This window comes from Saccopteryx leptura, chromosome 1 (assembly GCF_036850995.1).
Source record: "Saccopteryx leptura isolate mSacLep1 chromosome 1, mSacLep1_pri_phased_curated, whole genome shotgun sequence".
Classification (NCBI taxonomy): Eukaryota; Metazoa; Chordata; class Mammalia; order Chiroptera; family Emballonuridae; genus Saccopteryx; species Saccopteryx leptura.
Genome location: NC_089503.1, coordinates 17,326,034 through 17,341,691, shown reverse-complemented (window position 1 = coordinate 17,341,691; position 15,658 = coordinate 17,326,034). Strand labels below are relative to the sequence as shown.

General features: G+C 53.9%; 2 protein-coding genes and 1 long non-coding RNA gene across 8 annotated transcripts in view; 2 read left to right on the top strand and 1 right to left on the bottom strand.

The window, feature by feature from the left end:
• The window catches only part of CSTPP1 (centriolar satellite-associated tubulin polyglutamylase complex regulator 1), a 184,405-nt gene extending 179,966 nt beyond the window's left edge, over positions 1-4,439 (top strand). For 4 of the 5 annotated variants that reach the window (XM_066361926.1, XM_066361934.1, XM_066361960.1 and 1 more), the window contains 2 exons: positions 1,287-1,350; positions 1,625-2,313. In XM_066361926.1, the coding sequence (XP_066218023.1) occupies positions 1,287-1,350; positions 1,625-1,799 (239 nt within the window). In that variant the 3' untranslated portion in view covers positions 1,800-2,313. Of the gene's footprint in view, positions 1-1,286; positions 1,351-1,624; positions 2,314-3,459 lie in introns of those variants that run through there. The other variant, XM_066361941.1, reaches the window with a different exon arrangement.
• On the bottom strand, positions 3,672-15,583 carry ARFGAP2 (ADP ribosylation factor GTPase activating protein 2). Of its 2 annotated transcripts, XM_066361821.1 has the most exons (17): positions 15,432-15,583; positions 15,146-15,264; positions 14,520-14,592; positions 13,916-14,047; positions 13,747-13,827; positions 12,891-12,972; positions 12,552-12,608; positions 11,837-11,878; positions 11,419-11,471; positions 10,845-10,981; positions 10,612-10,743; positions 7,973-8,101; positions 7,760-7,894; positions 5,730-5,856; positions 5,485-5,578; positions 5,252-5,370; positions 3,672-4,838 (listed from the first exon to the last, which is right to left on the bottom strand). In XM_066361821.1, the coding sequence occupies exons 1-17, from the start codon at positions 15,501-15,503 to the stop codon at positions 4,818-4,820; spliced, it is 1,605 nt and encodes a 534-aa protein (XP_066217918.1). In that variant the 5' UTR covers positions 15,504-15,583; the 3' UTR covers positions 3,672-4,817. The 2 variants fall into 2 exon arrangements, with proteins under 2 accessions (XP_066217918.1, XP_066217927.1); XM_066361830.1 differs by lacking the exon at positions 11,837-11,878.
• LOC136390884 (uncharacterized) lies at positions 6,826-7,846 on the top strand. Its single transcript, XR_010748787.1, has 2 exons — positions 6,826-7,089; positions 7,435-7,846. It is a non-coding gene; the product is annotated as an uncharacterized lncRNA (long non-coding RNA).
• Positions 15,584-15,658: the final 75 nt, after the last annotated feature.

Sequence of the window (15,658 nt, the reverse complement as noted above, 5' to 3'; positions counted from 1 at the left end):
TGTGCTTAGGTTTCCCCCACCCCCTCGGTAACTGGCCGCCTCCCTCCTGTCCACCAGTCACAGCCCCTGGCAAGGAGGGGTCGCAGCCTGCACTGACCGCATGCCCTCACTATTTCTAGGGCTTGTAGGGAGGACAGTCAACCGCTCTGACGGAGCACTCATGCTGGGTGGAGTGGGAGGCGGGAAGAGCGGCTGGTGTCTGCCCTCGCCTGCGTCTCCGGTGTGAACAGAGACCCAGTGCCCCTGGCTGCAGCCGGCCCCTTAGTCGTCAGGGCACCCCGCCACCACCACGAAGTGAGAGGGTTCCATGGGACACAGTTTAAAAACCACTAACTTAGAGCAAAAGGGACCAGGAGGCATCATTTGAAAAGGTTTTGGGAAAGTCAGGAATTGAACTAGAGCCAGGTGGGTAATTTTAAGATTGAGGCTTTCTGGAGACCAGCATGGTTGATTGCCAGGTCTAGGTTCTGACCACCAGTGAGCTCTTTCCCTCAACAATTAGCTGGTGAGCTTCCAGTCTGCAACTTCCACTCCACCTCCCCTCCCACTGTTAACAGCTCCAGGGAGCACCCAAGACTGTCTCCTCTCAGCTTCCTCCACTATCCAGGAATTGATTCCTTAGCTTATAGCTGAGGGAACCAGCTGAAGGAGCTGTGTGACAGAGCGGAGCTGGGACCGCTCTCTGTCTGGTGGCTTCTGGCCATGCCAGAGCGTTCGGTCTGCGCCGGACCCAGTCTTCCCATCTCACCTCGGGACCTTCCCTGGAGGAGCTAAGGCATTTTTTGACCATTGTCTTTGAAGTGGAGTCACCCTGATTTAGGGCACAAGTCTAGATGATTTCTGGTCTTCATGGTTAGTCTGGGCCCTATCGTGGGTCTCTGGCTCCTGTTTGGCCCAATGCTGGGGGCCTCAAGGAAGGACTAAACCACCACACCAGCTCACTACCATCAGCCTTGAAAGAGGATCACTGGGCATGTGCAGTGACCCTGAGGTTTGGGGATGTCTCCTCAGCTGAGGTCTCTGCCCCAAGTCGGGGGGGGGGGGGGAGGGCTGGCAGCGGGGATATTAAATGTTACACACATTACCTTTACCCAGCAGTACCCAAGGCTCTGTCCTGACAGCAGGCCTCTGAAACCTCTTCCAAGCTCTTCCCCGTGTCTTTTACATCAGCCCGAGCAGATAGGAAGGGGAAAGGCACACAGGCACTGCTGGGCATGGGGCTGCCCGACCAGAACCTGGTTGAAGGGCTTTCAGATTAAGCTTCGTGCCCCCTAATTATCTCCTAGGAGCTCTGCCTGACAAAGGGGACCTGCTGCACGACCCAGCCATGGATGAGGAGCTGGAGCGACTGTAAGTGTCAAGTGGGAGGATGCTGCCCCCTTGTGGGGGAAAAGCCTCAGTCAGACATGGCAGTGCCCCTCGTGGGGTCACAGTGCTTGCTTGTCCAGAACACCCCCAACAGGGAGGGACGAGCCTCAGGGCCAGCAGAGGCCTGAGATACCCTCTCTTTGAGTCCCCTGGGAACACAGCCTGTGGTTTCATCCAGATGCAAGAGGAAGTGTGGAGGTCCTGGTCTCTGGACTAGAGGCCCCGTGCTGCCCTCGGGGCTTCTCTCCTCCTCCAGGCTGGCCCAGATCCCAGAACTGGTCAACTCAGCCACTGCCAGTCCAGAGGCCAGCGGCCTGCCTTCCCGGACTCCTCACCGGGCCGGCTTTTCCTGGAGGCCCCTCCATCACGTTCGCAAAGTGGATGCAGAGAGCGATGGCTCCACTGAAGAGACAGACGAGTCTGAGACTTGAGGAGTCCGCAGGGTCTTGCCTACAGCACCGTGTCATGCTCTTGCCCAACTCCTCTCCCGCCGTGCCATGCTGCCCTCTGCTGGCGAAAAGGCCAGATGGCAGCCCTACTCAGGACCTATAACAGGTTCTGGCACCAACCACCCCAAGCAGTGAATCCAAAGTTAGCCTCCTCTGTTAGCCCTTGCGCTTTAGTCGGTCCTGTGCTGACAGCAGACTGAACCGAGGCCACCAAGAAGGGAATTGGCGTTCACCTTTTTCTGAGAGTCCCCAAATAAGGTTCATCTATCTCATAGCAACTCCAGGAAGGGGCTGTCCATGAATAGCTATGCAGGGCCTTGCATGCTCAGGGGTGATGCCAGTGATGCAGGTATGGGAGGACATGACAGCAGCATTCTGCCGGAGAAATAGCCACTAGCCACGATGGGATGAAGGGTGGGCAAGACCATTTCACTTTCAAAAGCTCCTGTGTCTATTAGTTAAATGTGAAATGAATAAAGTCCCTTGTGTCTGCTAAGTGGTGAATATAAACCCACTAGACTGAGGGGGTGAAGGGATGGGGTGAATTTGGATTTTTGGTGCCAAGTCCCAGCTTTTCTGGGAGATAGGGGCCAGAAGACCCCTCAGCCTGGAGAGCTGCCTCAGATAATGAGCAGAGAGGGGTTTATGTCTTGCACATAGCGGCCTTTCAAAGCAGAGGTACTCACAGCTGGAATGGCCTTCAGGAAACAAGCTCAGAGGGGTTAAGGCCAGGTTCCTGTAATGTTCAAGACCCTGGCCACAAAGGGTCAGCACTGCAGAGCCTTCTAGCCAGCTTCATTAAACATTTGCCCAGCACCTGCTTGGGGTTAGGGCAGCGGGGATGCAGCTGTGAACACAGGACTGCAGAGTATGTGCTTCCAGCCAAGACTGAAGGAAGGCAAGGACAAGTGGGCTTTGACATCCTTGAACTGGGCAGGGGTCCTCCAGAAACCCACCCAGGGAGCCAAGCAGAGCAGGAGGCCTCCTCTGAAGCAAAGCCAATGGTCACCGCCACCGGGCACATTTTCCTGGGCTCACCCCTACCCAGACCAGACCCCTGGAGTTACAGGAACTGGCCCGCAGAGCCCTGCAGTGCCAGGCCCACAATCGCGTCCAGCCTCCCGCTAAAAGCAGGTGGGAAAATCCTGGTGTGCCTCAGAATCACGTGGGGTTTGTTTCCAGTGCAACTCACTCAACTCCAGGTTGGGATGGGGCACAGGATCTGGATTATGGACGTTGCAGACCATTCCAAAGCTGGGAGTCCCAGAGCCATGCTGTAGAAGTCACTGGCTTAGTGGGGATGCCCTCCACCCATCCTAACACCCCTCTTTCAGATCAGTGGTTTGGAGCTACACCTCAAGGAACCCTAAGGTAGTACAGATGTTCCAAGAACCCCTATAGGGGAAGGGCTGCCAAACCATGAGGTTCATACAGACACACACACATCCTTTCTTCCTGGATTTAAAAGGATTGATTCCACTAAGATCTGTGTCTTTTGTTAAACTCCACTGAGAAACCCCCGTCAAGCCTACTGCTGGGATGAGGTACAGGCTGCTGAGCCTGCTCACCTGCCCACAGCCACATGGCTCAGAGGGTGTTAAGAGGACCAACTAATACCAGCTCTTTCCTCCGCGTGCAACAGGGTGGTGAGGTGGAGGCTGCACTGGACCTCGAGGCAGCCCAGGGCCGAGGAGCCAGGGGACTTTGGCTTTCAGAGAAGAGACAAGCTGGAGGCCCTGGAGCACATGCCCTCAGCTTCGGCACCAACACCCTACCGGTGTCGGTGGGAGCCCAGAGACTAAGGCACTGGGCAGGGAGGTGGGACCCAGAACACTTCACTCCGACCAGCATGGGCCCGGGGCTCCATCAGGGCTTTATTTGACACCACTATGTTTCAATACAAACAGTCCAGAAAGAAAGTCAAGTCCCTTTGGGGGAGGGGGTGGTGGGAAGAGTGGTCTGTGTTGTTTGGGAGCCCGACCCTCAATCCACAGCGGGTGGGTGGACCCAGACTGCCAGCAGGGCAGGGGAAGATGGCACCGACGACAGTGCGTGGCCCAGTGGCGGGGCCTGCAGCTCTGTAGACACCTCAAGCTCTTACTGGCGGGGTGCTGTCCAGACCCCCTCGCCCAGGATGACAAAGGAAGAAGGCCGAGTCCCAGGAGCCTGCTTCTACCCTTGTATCCTCTGCTGCCTTAGCCAGCACTGTCACGGAATCCACAGCAGGACACCATAGGGCAGATGAGGCTCATCATGGCCACCAAGCAGGGGGGAAAGGACAGTCTCAGGAGTGGACAGAGGGTCCTGTGGTCCACATGGATGGTAAGGACCCTGAGACATCCAGGAGAAAAAGTAACCTCCAAGTGACCACTATAAAAATGGGTGGTAAGACATATCACTCAGGCCTCCAGTCTGATCCCAAATGAAACCTTTAGGTAGCAGGGAAAGTTTCTAGCCCTTAGTGAGACCCAGATGAAGGTCCTTCCCCTCCTCTGCCCTCTCCTGGGGCCCGGAAGAGGCCACTGGAGCAGAAGCAGTAGCAAGTCCAGAGCCGCCTCTGACGGCTGGCCCACAGCAGAACTCCTCCAAGACCTCCCTGCTGGTTCCAGAGGACGGGCCAAACGCCAGCAAAAAAAGCCTCACCCTTTCACACTCCCTGCTCGGGACAGCCAGGCCCAGAAGAAGCCACCCTGAGGAGAAGCCCTCCCTCATCCCGGTGTGGCAGGACAGGGAGCAGCAGCTCGGGAGCGGGACTGGAGGGACGGAATCTAGCCCACGGGGGAGGGTGGGAGGGTGAGGAACAAAGGGCTCGATCAACAGGCGGAGGTCAAGCGCTGGTACCGCCCGTGCCCTCACCAGATCCTCAGAGGCCACCCCACTCTCACACCACACGTGTAAGTAACAATTCCTCCCCAGCTTCCACAAGGCAAGCAGCCCTGGCCTGGTAATCATGGGGTTTTGCTGCTGTCACCACCATATGCCTGAGCCACAGAGCCTGGATCAGTAGGAACCGTAGCGATCCTGGAAATGGGGGAAGAAGACAGTCAGCATCTCCAACCCGCAGCAGGTCCCGAGCATGCGCACCCTTCCCCGACATCCCCACCCCCCCAGGCAGGACTGGGACTGGCAGGCGGGGGCACCAATCTCCCCATAGCACAGACTGTTTCATGTTTTGTTGTGAATTGGGAAAGGGTCCTGGCCAGACCTCAAGGGGAAAGCCCTACCCAACCTCACAGACGCTGGGAGAGCAGCAGAGGTGACAAGACTGGGGGAAAACCAGTGCAGACATGATGTCCTCATAGGGAGAGACCCGCCCTGGTACGAAAATGCTCTCTCTGGCCGAGAGGCTCCCAGTGGCAGTGTCAGGAAGAGGTGAAGGCAGACCTCCAAGCATTCCTCTGCGCCCCCCCCAGGTCAAGTCGCCCCAGCCTCACCTGCAAAGAATTCATCACACCATTGGCCAGCACAGCCATCTTCCCGGCCACAGACTTGACTCCCTGCTTAAACTGGGCAATGTCAGCTGTGGGGAGCACATTGCCCAGAGATACGCTACCTGGAAAAGCAAGGAAAGAGGTGACCAGAGGCTGCGGGAAGCCCTGCCCCGTCCACTGGGCCCTCCAACTGCTCACAGGCCTCACCTGAGACCCGCCACACCTCTGGGCCCTACCTGCTCCATGCGCTCCATCCACGTCCCCAAAAAGGTCTGAAGAGCTGATGGCACTACTGCCTGAGAGCTGCTGTAGCCGTGACCTGGCTTCATACTGTGGGGAAGAAAAGGCAAGGCCCAGGGGTCTTTTGGCCAATGTCCCAAGAACTCAGGGCAGCAACCCCAGTGCTACAGCCCAACTAGTGGCAGAGAAGGTCCCGCGACTCCCTGCTGCTCCCAGTCTCAGGGTGGACAACTCGACTCACCTCAGTATCCACCTCCCGCCCAAAGAACATGTCCGACGAGATGGCTTTGGCTCCTGCAAACTTCTGACGTGCTTCACTGGACTCGAGGCCTGAGCTCCGGCTCTCCACTTCCCTCCGGTTTGTGACTCTGGGGGTGGGTGCGACACATCTCTGACCCTTCCCTTCACTGTCAGAGGCAAATCTGGGGGTGCTTTTCAAAGCCCTCCCAGACTGGTCTGGGACCCAGGGGCCCTCGTCCCAGCAAGAGTCCCTCCCCTTCTCCACACTGAGGCCGAGGCACAGAGAGCTCATGTTACCTCCACTAGGCAGCATAGAAATGTGGGGGCCTGGCTTCTGCCCCAACCACTAGAGCTCCACCAAGGTCTAGATGTCCTAATGTCACTACTGCTTCTCTACCCCTGGTTACCACTGGCATAACGCTTGGGTGACCAACCGACCATGTCTTGGTTTGCCTGGGTTTACACCTACTCTCCTGGCATAATTATTAACAGACCCCCTTTTACTCTCAAGAGCATCAGTGTGGGTGAATCGTACAGTCACTCTTACTCAGCACTGACATGCACAGAGACTGCGGAGGTGTTTTCAAGTTTCATTACACAATCCTTCCAGCAGCCCTGTAACATCATTACTCATGTTCCCGTTTTACAAATGGATGATTTTAAAATAATTTATCAGGTAAACATATTGCCCTTGTTAAGACAGAATAAATTTTTTTTTAGTGAGACAAAGACAGAGAAAGAGAGACAAAGAGAGGGACAGACAAGCAGGAAGAGAGAGATATGAGATGCATCAATTCTTCCTTGTGACTCCTTTGTTGTACATTGATTGCTTTCTCATATGTGCCTGGACTGGGGGGCTACAGCAGAGCAAGTGACCTTGGGCTCAAGCCAGCGACCTTGGGCTCAAGCCAGCAACCATGGAATCATGTCGATGATCCTATGCTCAAACCAGCGACCCTGTGCTCAAGCCAGGTGGGCCTGCGCTCAAACTGGCAACCTTGGGGTTTCAAACCTGAGTTCTCTGCATCCCAGTCCAATGCACTGTGCCACCACCTGGTCAGGCAAGATGGTATAAGTTTTTAAAAAATAAGGTGGGGCCAGAGATACATAACCCTCAGGAGGTCAGGACTGCAGCATAAAATCAAACCCCTCCTGCCAGGGAAACGGACCTTGGACAAAAGATGGTAAGCACAGCTCAGACCAAAGACCAACCCCTGCACTGTCTGCTACGGTAGCCACTAGCCCAGTGATGGCAAACCTTTTTATAAAAACCGCCCATTTTTGCAGTGCTGGTCAACCAGCGCTAGCCACGTCACTATTTACATTTATTTAAATGAAATTTGAAATACAGTTCCTCAGTTGTGCTAACCACATTTTTTTTTTTTTTTTTGATGGGCTGTCATCTTTAATCCTAGCTTGCACCCGGCGGGCAAGTAAAAACACACACTGGGCTCCAAAACCCACTCACATTCAGTGCTCACAAAGCTACTGACTTATCCGAGTTTCCTAGAATCAAAGGTTTCTAGCTCACCAGACTTATTCACCTCTGTTCCCCATCTCCTTCCTTCTCTCTACACAAACTCTATACAAACTGGCCTCTCACTCAATACTCCGCCATCTTGGCTGCTTCTCCTGGCCACATGGCCTCTTTCTGCTCTCTGCTCTGCTCCCTCTGCTCTCTCATGCTAATCATCCCAGGAACCAAGAGCCTAACCACATTTTTAAAAAAGATTTTATTTACTGATGGGAGAGAGAGAGAGAGAGAATATGGATAGGGTGGAGGGGGGAACGAGAAGCATCACCTTGCTTCTTGTATGTGCCTTGACCGGGCAAGCCCAGGGTCTTAAACCGCAACCTCAGCATTCCAGGTCAACACCCTTATCCACTGCGCCAACACAGGCCAGGCTGCACTAACCCCATTTTAAGGGCTTAGTAGCCACATACCTAGTGGCTACCAGACAGAACAGTGCAGATACAGAACCCTTCCATCATAGAAAGTTCTACTAGACAGTATGCCCGAGACCACTCCACCTTTCTGAAATAGGCCGGATGCTTGAGATGGTCACTTCCGGCTCCTTCTCCTCCATTCTGTCCATACCCCAGGTGGCATCTGCATCCCAGCGGGAACCAAAACTTTCCCCCAAGGAAAAGGGGTTGTCCTTGTACCTAGGGAGACAATAGAGGGGTTCAGAAAAGCGTGATGAGGGACACGACTGTCAAATCTTCACCCAACAACAGCCTTACTTTGGGGGTCCAGAGGCGAAAGTACCAACATCGTCAAACAAGTCCAGCTGCGAGCGGGAGGATTTAGCACTTGCCGGGGCCTCCTGCTCGATCACCTGCATCTCAGACAGCACCGAGTGCGAGACGGAGCTGTGGAGAAAGCAGAGCGGGCATCAGAGCAGTAGGGAGCACCAGTGTCACTGCCCAAGAAGGTGCCCAGCTGCTGGCATACAGCTGGGCTCTCCTTCCCTGGGTACTGCCCACAGCCCTCCCCTCAACCTGTGCACAGGCCTGGGCCAGACCCAGCAGGGAGTGCTCAGAACTGTGCTGAACTGGAGACGCCTCAACTGTCTACACATTTGCTTTGCTTTCTCAGATTACTTTCCTTGACACACGACCATTTGCCTGTTACAATTTTAGTAACAGGCACCAAGCGCTAATGCTAACAGACTTGCTGTACTATGAGCCACCTCCTTCACCAAGATGAATACATACACACAAAAAGGAAAAGAAAAATGACCCAGAACTAGGGAAATTAGTCTAATGGCATCAAAGAATGAGTTCTTAATGATCCCATCTGGGTTTTTTGTTTTGTTTGTTTTTTAGAGAAAGAGAGAAACAGGAAGGGAGAGAGACAAGAAGCATCAACTCATAGTTGCGGCACCTTAGTTATTCTTTGATTACTTTCTCAAAAGTGCCTTGACCAGGGGGCTCCAGCTGAGCTGGTGACTCCTTGCTCAAGCCAGCAACCTTTGGGCTCAAGTTGGTCACCTTGGGGTTTCCAACCTGGGTCCTCAGCATCCCAGACTGACACTCTATCCCTATGCCACCGCCCAATCAGGCCCACCTGTGTTTTTAAGAGGGAAGCACTTCAAAGCACAGGGCCTGGCCCTGTGCACTAGACCTGAGAGGAGCCACTGAGGCAGGCAGGCAGTACCCACTCTTGATACCTCACTTTGCTCCTGTGTCCTGCTCCACACAGGTATTTTAGGGATTGATTACATTAAAATAAATTCATTAAAAAAATATCTACAGCTTTTAGCTGGCAGAACCCCAAGAAGCGAATATCTTGCAACAGGGCTTTAAGATTCTCTTGCACGAAAAAAAGGGAAAAAAAAAACAACTGAAAAACTGTTCATACCCAGTAATTCCTGTGACCAAAACAGGCAAGCAGCAGAGACCTGAAGTTCTTTAGGGATTAAAATGTTTCCCTGATTAGCTGTGAGCTACACTGGCAGCACACAGACTAAGCAGGGGTCTCAAACTCGCGGCCCGCCCACCAATTTTGTGCGGCCCACAGACTAATCAAACTTCGTGGATTAGTCTGCGGGCCGCACAAAATTGGTGGGCGGGCCGCATGCGGCCCACGGGCCAGAGTTTGAGACCCCTGGACTAAGGGAATAATGAAACCCTTCTAGCACTGTTCTGCCCGATTAAGGAGAAATACCTAACCTATCTTCTTACAGGAAAGTAGAGAATGATGGCCAAATATACTGAATTTCCAATCAAATAGGTCTATGTTCAAAACCTACTTGCGCCAATTACTAGATTTGTGGTCTTCAGGCAAGTTGCTTAATTGCTGTGTCTCAATTTTTTCATCTGTAAAAAGGGGTAACAATACCTTCTACACCGGCCTTTCATGTTAAGTATACAAGGCCAATGGCAGAGCTCTTGCTCCCTCGAGAGGAGCGGCCACCACCCAGCACCAGCTAACTATAGCCAGGATGCTGGCCCCAGTGGTATCAAATATTTCTATTTTTAAGAGATTAAAAATCTAGTATTACTGAAGTCTCTAGACATTAACTCTTAGTGTACAGCAAACAAAATGCATAAGAGAACTGGTCTGCAGCCCTTGTTTTTAAGAAAACCACATCAACACAACATTCTGAAATAAGAAGCGTACTGTCCAAGCAAAGGGCATCTGAACGTCCGGGGTTCTTTCCAGGTGTTGTGTCTGAGAGCACCACTGGCATTCAGTGGGCAGGGATCAGGGATGCTAAAAGCCCTGCGATTCTCAAAGAGGTCTTGAAAATAAAGAACTGTCCTCCCACTTAAAGTGACATCAGCACTATCATTAAGAACCACCCCCCAGTCTCTTGGATCTACTGGAAGAGCACCTGATCCTCTGTTTCATTCAACAAATAGCACCTACTATGTGCCAAGCACTGCGTTAGGTGCTTTAAGACAATAAGCAGCCTGACCGGGCGGTGGCACAGTGGATCGAGTGTCAGACTGGGATGCGGAGGACCCAGGTTTGAGACCCCGAGGTCGCCAGCTTGAGCACAGGCTCATCTGGTTTGAGCAGAAGTGCACCAGGTTGGACTCAAGGTCACTGGCTCGAGCAAGGGGTTATTCGGTCTGCTGAAGGCCTGCAGTCAAGGCACATATGAGAAAGCAATCAATGAACAACTAAGGTGTCGCAACAAAAAACTAATAATTGATGCTTCTCATCTCTCCATTCCTGTCTGTTCCTGTCTATCCCTCTCTCTGACTCTCTCTGTCTCTGTAAGGAAAAAAAAAGAAAAGACAATAAGCAGAGCCATCTAGTCGGCCTCAGAGGAAGACTGCCTAGAACCCCAAACTGCTGGAAAGAACCTGCAGTGGTTCCCAGGAGAACAATGGCATTTCCCTGCCACACCCCAGAGCTGACTGAGCCTCACCTCCGGGACACCAAGCCCATGCCCAACCTCTCTGCCTGCTCCCGCTTCTTCCCTTCCAGATTCTGTAGCTTCTTCTCCTCCTTTTTACGGTCAATCTGGAGTTCCTGGTAGGCCAGGCGCATGGAGGCAACCCTTGGAAGGAACAAACGTGTTAGAGGCCAGCACCCTCCCTGACCTGTCCTACCTGCCCACGCAACCCCATGGGAGCCAGGGCCCCTCAGGCAAACACTCACATGGACTCCTCCGCCTGCTTCTTGGCATCAGCCGCCTGCTGCTCACGGAGCTTCTCTGCCACCTGGGCCTGCCGCTCAATCTCGCTGAAGCTCTGGCTGCTCACCTTCTGAGCCCCGAGGCCTTTCTTGGCACCCAGCTGGTAGGAGATCATGTGATCAGAGCCTTGCCAACCACAATGTCCTCCACTCCCTACAGGCGTGGGTACTCTAGCACACCCATAGGAAAGGGTTCCTTCTTAAAGTTCAGGGTTCAAAACAGGAGCCCTGTCAGCACGGTCTGGAAGGAGAACAGGGGCTCTGCTAGAGCTGCGCCTGAGGTGGCTCACGCAACCCTTAGGGCCTGACAGGCAGCTCATGTCCGGCCCAGCACGCCCCAAGCACTCCATGGTCACGATCCCCGGCTCCTCCCGAGCCCTCTGAGGCTAGCACCTTGACAGCTCTGCAGAGATGAGGTTATGAGAAGTTGAGTACCCGTGCCTAAGTCACAGCCAGGGAGTGGTAGGGTCAACGGGTGAACCCAGGCAGTCTGACTCTGGCTCCTAACCACTCTACCATACGGCCTCTCCCCACCTACCCCTTTCTTAGCTGCTGCTGGCTTCTTCTTGCCAATGAGGGAGGTTTTCATTTCTGCGTGAGAAAGAGGGTAAAGCATGAGTGGAGACAAAGGGAGGTCAGAGGCAGCAGCTCAGTCCACACCATGCAGTTTCCTGGCAAGAGCTTCTAAAAAGAACAGCCTCAGGCAGGGAAGGCAAAGCTGCCACCGCCAGTTCCAACCAACAGCATCAGGACAGTCCAAGCCAAAGACAGACAAGATTAGGGGAGATTACTTACTCCCAGCAGAGACAAGAACTAGACCTGAAGCAGCAGAGACAAAGTCCCTGAACCAGTATGAAGACTGCTAGGCAGGGGGCAGATGCCAAACATCAACCTTAGTTCCTAAAGCAGGGAGCTGGCGTGCAAGAAACCGGGCTCCCCAAGTGGATCTTGGTTACCTCTGGCAGGAAGGGCCCCTTTAGGTGACAGATACATGGACTCTGGAGAGAAACAGACTGTGGCTAACAAGGACCCACCCCAGAGCCTCCACGTAGTTCCCAAGCCCACAGGCAAAGTTATTCCCAGAGGCCTCTAAGGAGCCTTGTTTTAGACCAAGTCATGCCAGCCTTCTCATGGGGTCAGTTTGACAGTCATTCTGCTGGCTTCCTGCCCCAGTCCCCAAGGGTCAAACAAACAAACCGAGGTCAGCAAACAGACTGTTCACCCTGAACCAGGACACTAAGAAGAGTGGAAAAGAGCTGAAAGGCCAGGGAGTGGCTAAGACAGGATGATGTCACCTCTAGCCATGAGCAGCTCAGAGCTGTCCCCCACATCCCATACAATGGACCAGAAGGCCAACCTTGCCTCAGACCTCAGGGTCAGGTGTCCAGTCTCATGCCAGCCTCCCCATACTCCGGCTAGAACCAGCCCCAACCCAGAGGCCGACCCAGGCCTCTCGCACCAGCCCACACAGGTTCATCGCCAGTTCAAAGGGCCTGGCTCTCAAGTCCTTGCAGGTGATGTTGCAGCCATGAATCCAGCTCCAGTCCCACTAGAGTTAAGATGCTCAGTCTCCTGGGGCACAGTCCACATGACTAGGCAGCGGCAGATCTGGAAAGAGCCTCGAGGCCTACCCCTTCCCAGTCACCCACACCTGCCAGCTGTCATACTGACCCAGAGAAGCTTTGGGTGAGGTGCCAAGCAGGTCCATGTTGGGGCCATGTTCTGGCTCTGTGGATGCAATGGTGGGAGTTAGGTGTGAGGCTCAAAGCTTCCCGTGGCCTCCCCTGTAGGTAAGTGATGAGAGTAGGGGCACTGGCTTTTCTGAGCAAACTGAGGCCACCAATAGACAAAAGGAATGCCCATCATTTCCTCCAAGGGATTAAAACCAATCCCAGCCCACCCAGAGATGTAGGAGACCCCCCTATTCCTATTCCCTTGACCAGGTGGTCCCATTCCCAGCCCCAAGGTTTTGCCAGGAGGGCACCTGGTTGGACTCGGTGCCGAACTCACGTGCCAATCCACTGCTCTCTGTGGATGGGGCTGGCTGCTGGGTCTCTGCTGGGTCGGCAGCTGGTGCATTCCAGGCAGAGGGCTTAAAAGGAGACCAGATCACAGAAGCCTCAATGAGCTACTCCTGCTGGCAAGGAGCACCGAGAACCTACAAGTACTTTGTGGATACAAGGCCCTACTCCAAGCTCATGAGAAAAGAAGCAAGTAATACTGTAACTGCTATTCACTATGGAAGAAACAAGTAGGCAACTAGCAGCTACCTCCACTATTCACTTAGAGCCAGAGCCTATTCCCCTAATTTAATTACTAACTACTGAACACTTACCATGTGTGAGACACAAGTCTAAGAGCTTTTCACAATAAACACATTATCACAACAAACTCTGTGAGGTAGACACACCCCTACTGTAAAGAGTGGGGTTTTAACAGGTTAAGTGACTTAGCCACATCCCTGAAATGCCCAAGGTGCTGGAACACAAACTGAGAGTGTAACATCCGCCCCAGTGGTGGGCTGCTGGGGAGGGTTCCTTTCATTGTCTACACCGCAGTGCCTCCTCACAGGGAAAAAATCCAGGAAAAGCTGTTTGAGGCTCCTGACACCTCCTGAGCCTTCAAGAAGCTTCTCTTCCTCTCTACCACCCCACTTTATAGGGGTCCGTTCCCAAGGAGGGTCACAGTGCATGACTACTCCTGGGAGGAGGAAACACCTAGGCCTACCTAACAGTGAGCCCTAGACATTCCCTGTCTGAGACATCATACTAAGATGAATGAAATCCATGCCCGTGGTCACAGAAGGACTTGGGAATAAACCACCTGTCAGGAACCACCATGGAAACCATTCCTTGTGGGCACTCACTTGAGTGTGTTCCGTGAAGAAATCAGAGTCCTTCTTCTCCGGGGACTGACTGGGTGCCCCACTCGTATTGTCTATCCAAAGCTAGAAGACAGAAGACATCTTCTGAAACAGGGTTCTGAATATTCCCTCACCGCGCTACCCCGGTCAGAGGAACCAGGCAGGCACTTACATCGGTGCCATGTCTAGCCAAGGCTGCACTTCCCAGCTGCCGGATCTTTTCCCGGTACATCCGGGCAGCTCGGCTATTGTATTTGGTGTTGGCATCACTAGCTGTGCATCCGTGTTGGCGGAAGAAAGCTGTCTGGAGCGTAAAGAGAGGAGAGAGGGCTACAGGTGATTCTCCCCAGTGCAAAAGAAGGAACCCCCATCACAGCCCACTTATTATTTACATGGAATAATATATCCTAGTGACACTAGCAGTTTTTCAGAGGTAGAGGTTCTCAGAAATTCTTGCAGAAAACATGGCCTTCCCATACTGTGAGAAGACTGACTGAAGCCCTGCCCTCACTCAACCCTACATGAGGACAGCATGCCACACCCGCTCTGCCCATCCCCAACTGCCTTGGTCTTTCCCCAAAAACACTTGTCCAGCTTCATTTTAATCTGAAGCCCTTTTGAGGAGGACAGTGACCAATTTCCAAGTTTAGAGAACAGTATTCTATAGCCCAGAGAGCCCTTTGAACAGAGAAACTGCGAGGTCCTCCGAGGTCTTTGTAAAGTTAGCACCCAGGCAGAAGAGTGAGGGCGGGGAGGACGGTGAGAAGGAGCTTTACCGCATTGGCATTCCCGCCGACCTGCATACACCTCAGCTGGAACCAGTTCCAGTTGGAATCCAACTCTGTGGACCTGCGTGCAAGGGCTGCGTGTCAACCACCAGCAGAAATCAGGAGCTGCTCCCCTGGCAGACCTGCTCCTGTCATTTGGCCTCGGGCTGCAGCAGGTGCCCAGGAAGCTTTACTCAGCCGCCACCCTGTTTCCTCCCCTCTACCCTGCGCCTGAAAGCTTTGCTCTTCATTCACGTAGTCAAAAGGACACTAATTATTTTTCAGGTCGAATTCTCAGGCACTTAGGCTTGGATTTGGCTTGCCCCTTAAGGACGGCCACGGTCTCACTCCGCACTCGACGGATACATCAGCAACAAGGTCAATGCAGCCAACTTCCTCCCGCTCGGAGAGTCGAGTTTGACCAACAAGAAAGAAGGGAATTTTGACCCAAACGCGGGGACGAACTGTCTATGTGCCAAGGGGTCGACACAGTCGGTTCCCTCCTGTGCGAGGCCACCGGATCCCAGCGGAAGGTTCCGAACACCGAATTAAGGGCGGCCCAAGTCGCCATCTGCCCTGCTGAGCACAGAAACCCGGCCACTGGGGAGAAGCAAGGCAGCCGCCGGGAGACCCACCTGATGAAGCTGAGATGAACACCCAGGGAGCGGTGCACTCCGGAGCAGTCGATGCACACGAAAACACCGTACGTGATGCTGGCCCAACTCGGGTTCTTGGCGCCACAGTCGAAGCAGGCCTGCGTGGAGGAGGCGATAAGAGAATGATCAGGGGCCCCGAGTCGAGTCCGGGCACTGACACGCAGGAAAACAGCCCAGGTCTTCCCTTCTCCCTCCCTCGAGCCCCAGGGGAGCCGGGAGAGTCCCCTCGGCCGGGGCAGACCCCACGCGCCTCCTTCTCACGCACCTTGTTGGTTGGAACTGCCCGAAGCCGCTTAAAAAGGGTCTGAATCTCAGTCCTGCTCGGCTCGGACGCCATTTTCTCTCCTTCCCAGACGCCAGCGCGACCGACGGGCGCTGCCGTGAGCCAATCCGTGGTCGGGAAGGCGGGGCGCCGGGTCGGCCTCACCGCCCCCTTGCCACTGAGGGGTGGGGCGAATCATCCCGAGCTGGACCAATGAACGGCCGGCAGGA

What these genes read in the sequence shown, in the direction of transcription:
- ARFGAP2 (XM_066361821.1), bottom strand. Translation starts at nt 15,503, where the DNA reads ATGGCGTCCGAGCCGAGCAGGACTGAGATTCAGACCCTTTTTAAGCGG. An exon ending in TCGGCGGGAATGCCAATGCG is followed by an intron (nt 14,048 to 14,519) that starts GTAAAGCTCCTT and finishes TTTACGCTCCAG; the next exon opens with ACAGCTTTCTTCCGCCAACA. An exon ending in GGATGGAGCGCATGGAGCAG is followed by an intron (nt 5,371 to 5,484) that starts GTAGGGCCCAGA and finishes TTGCTTTTCCAG; the next exon opens with GTAGCGTATCTCTGGGCAAT.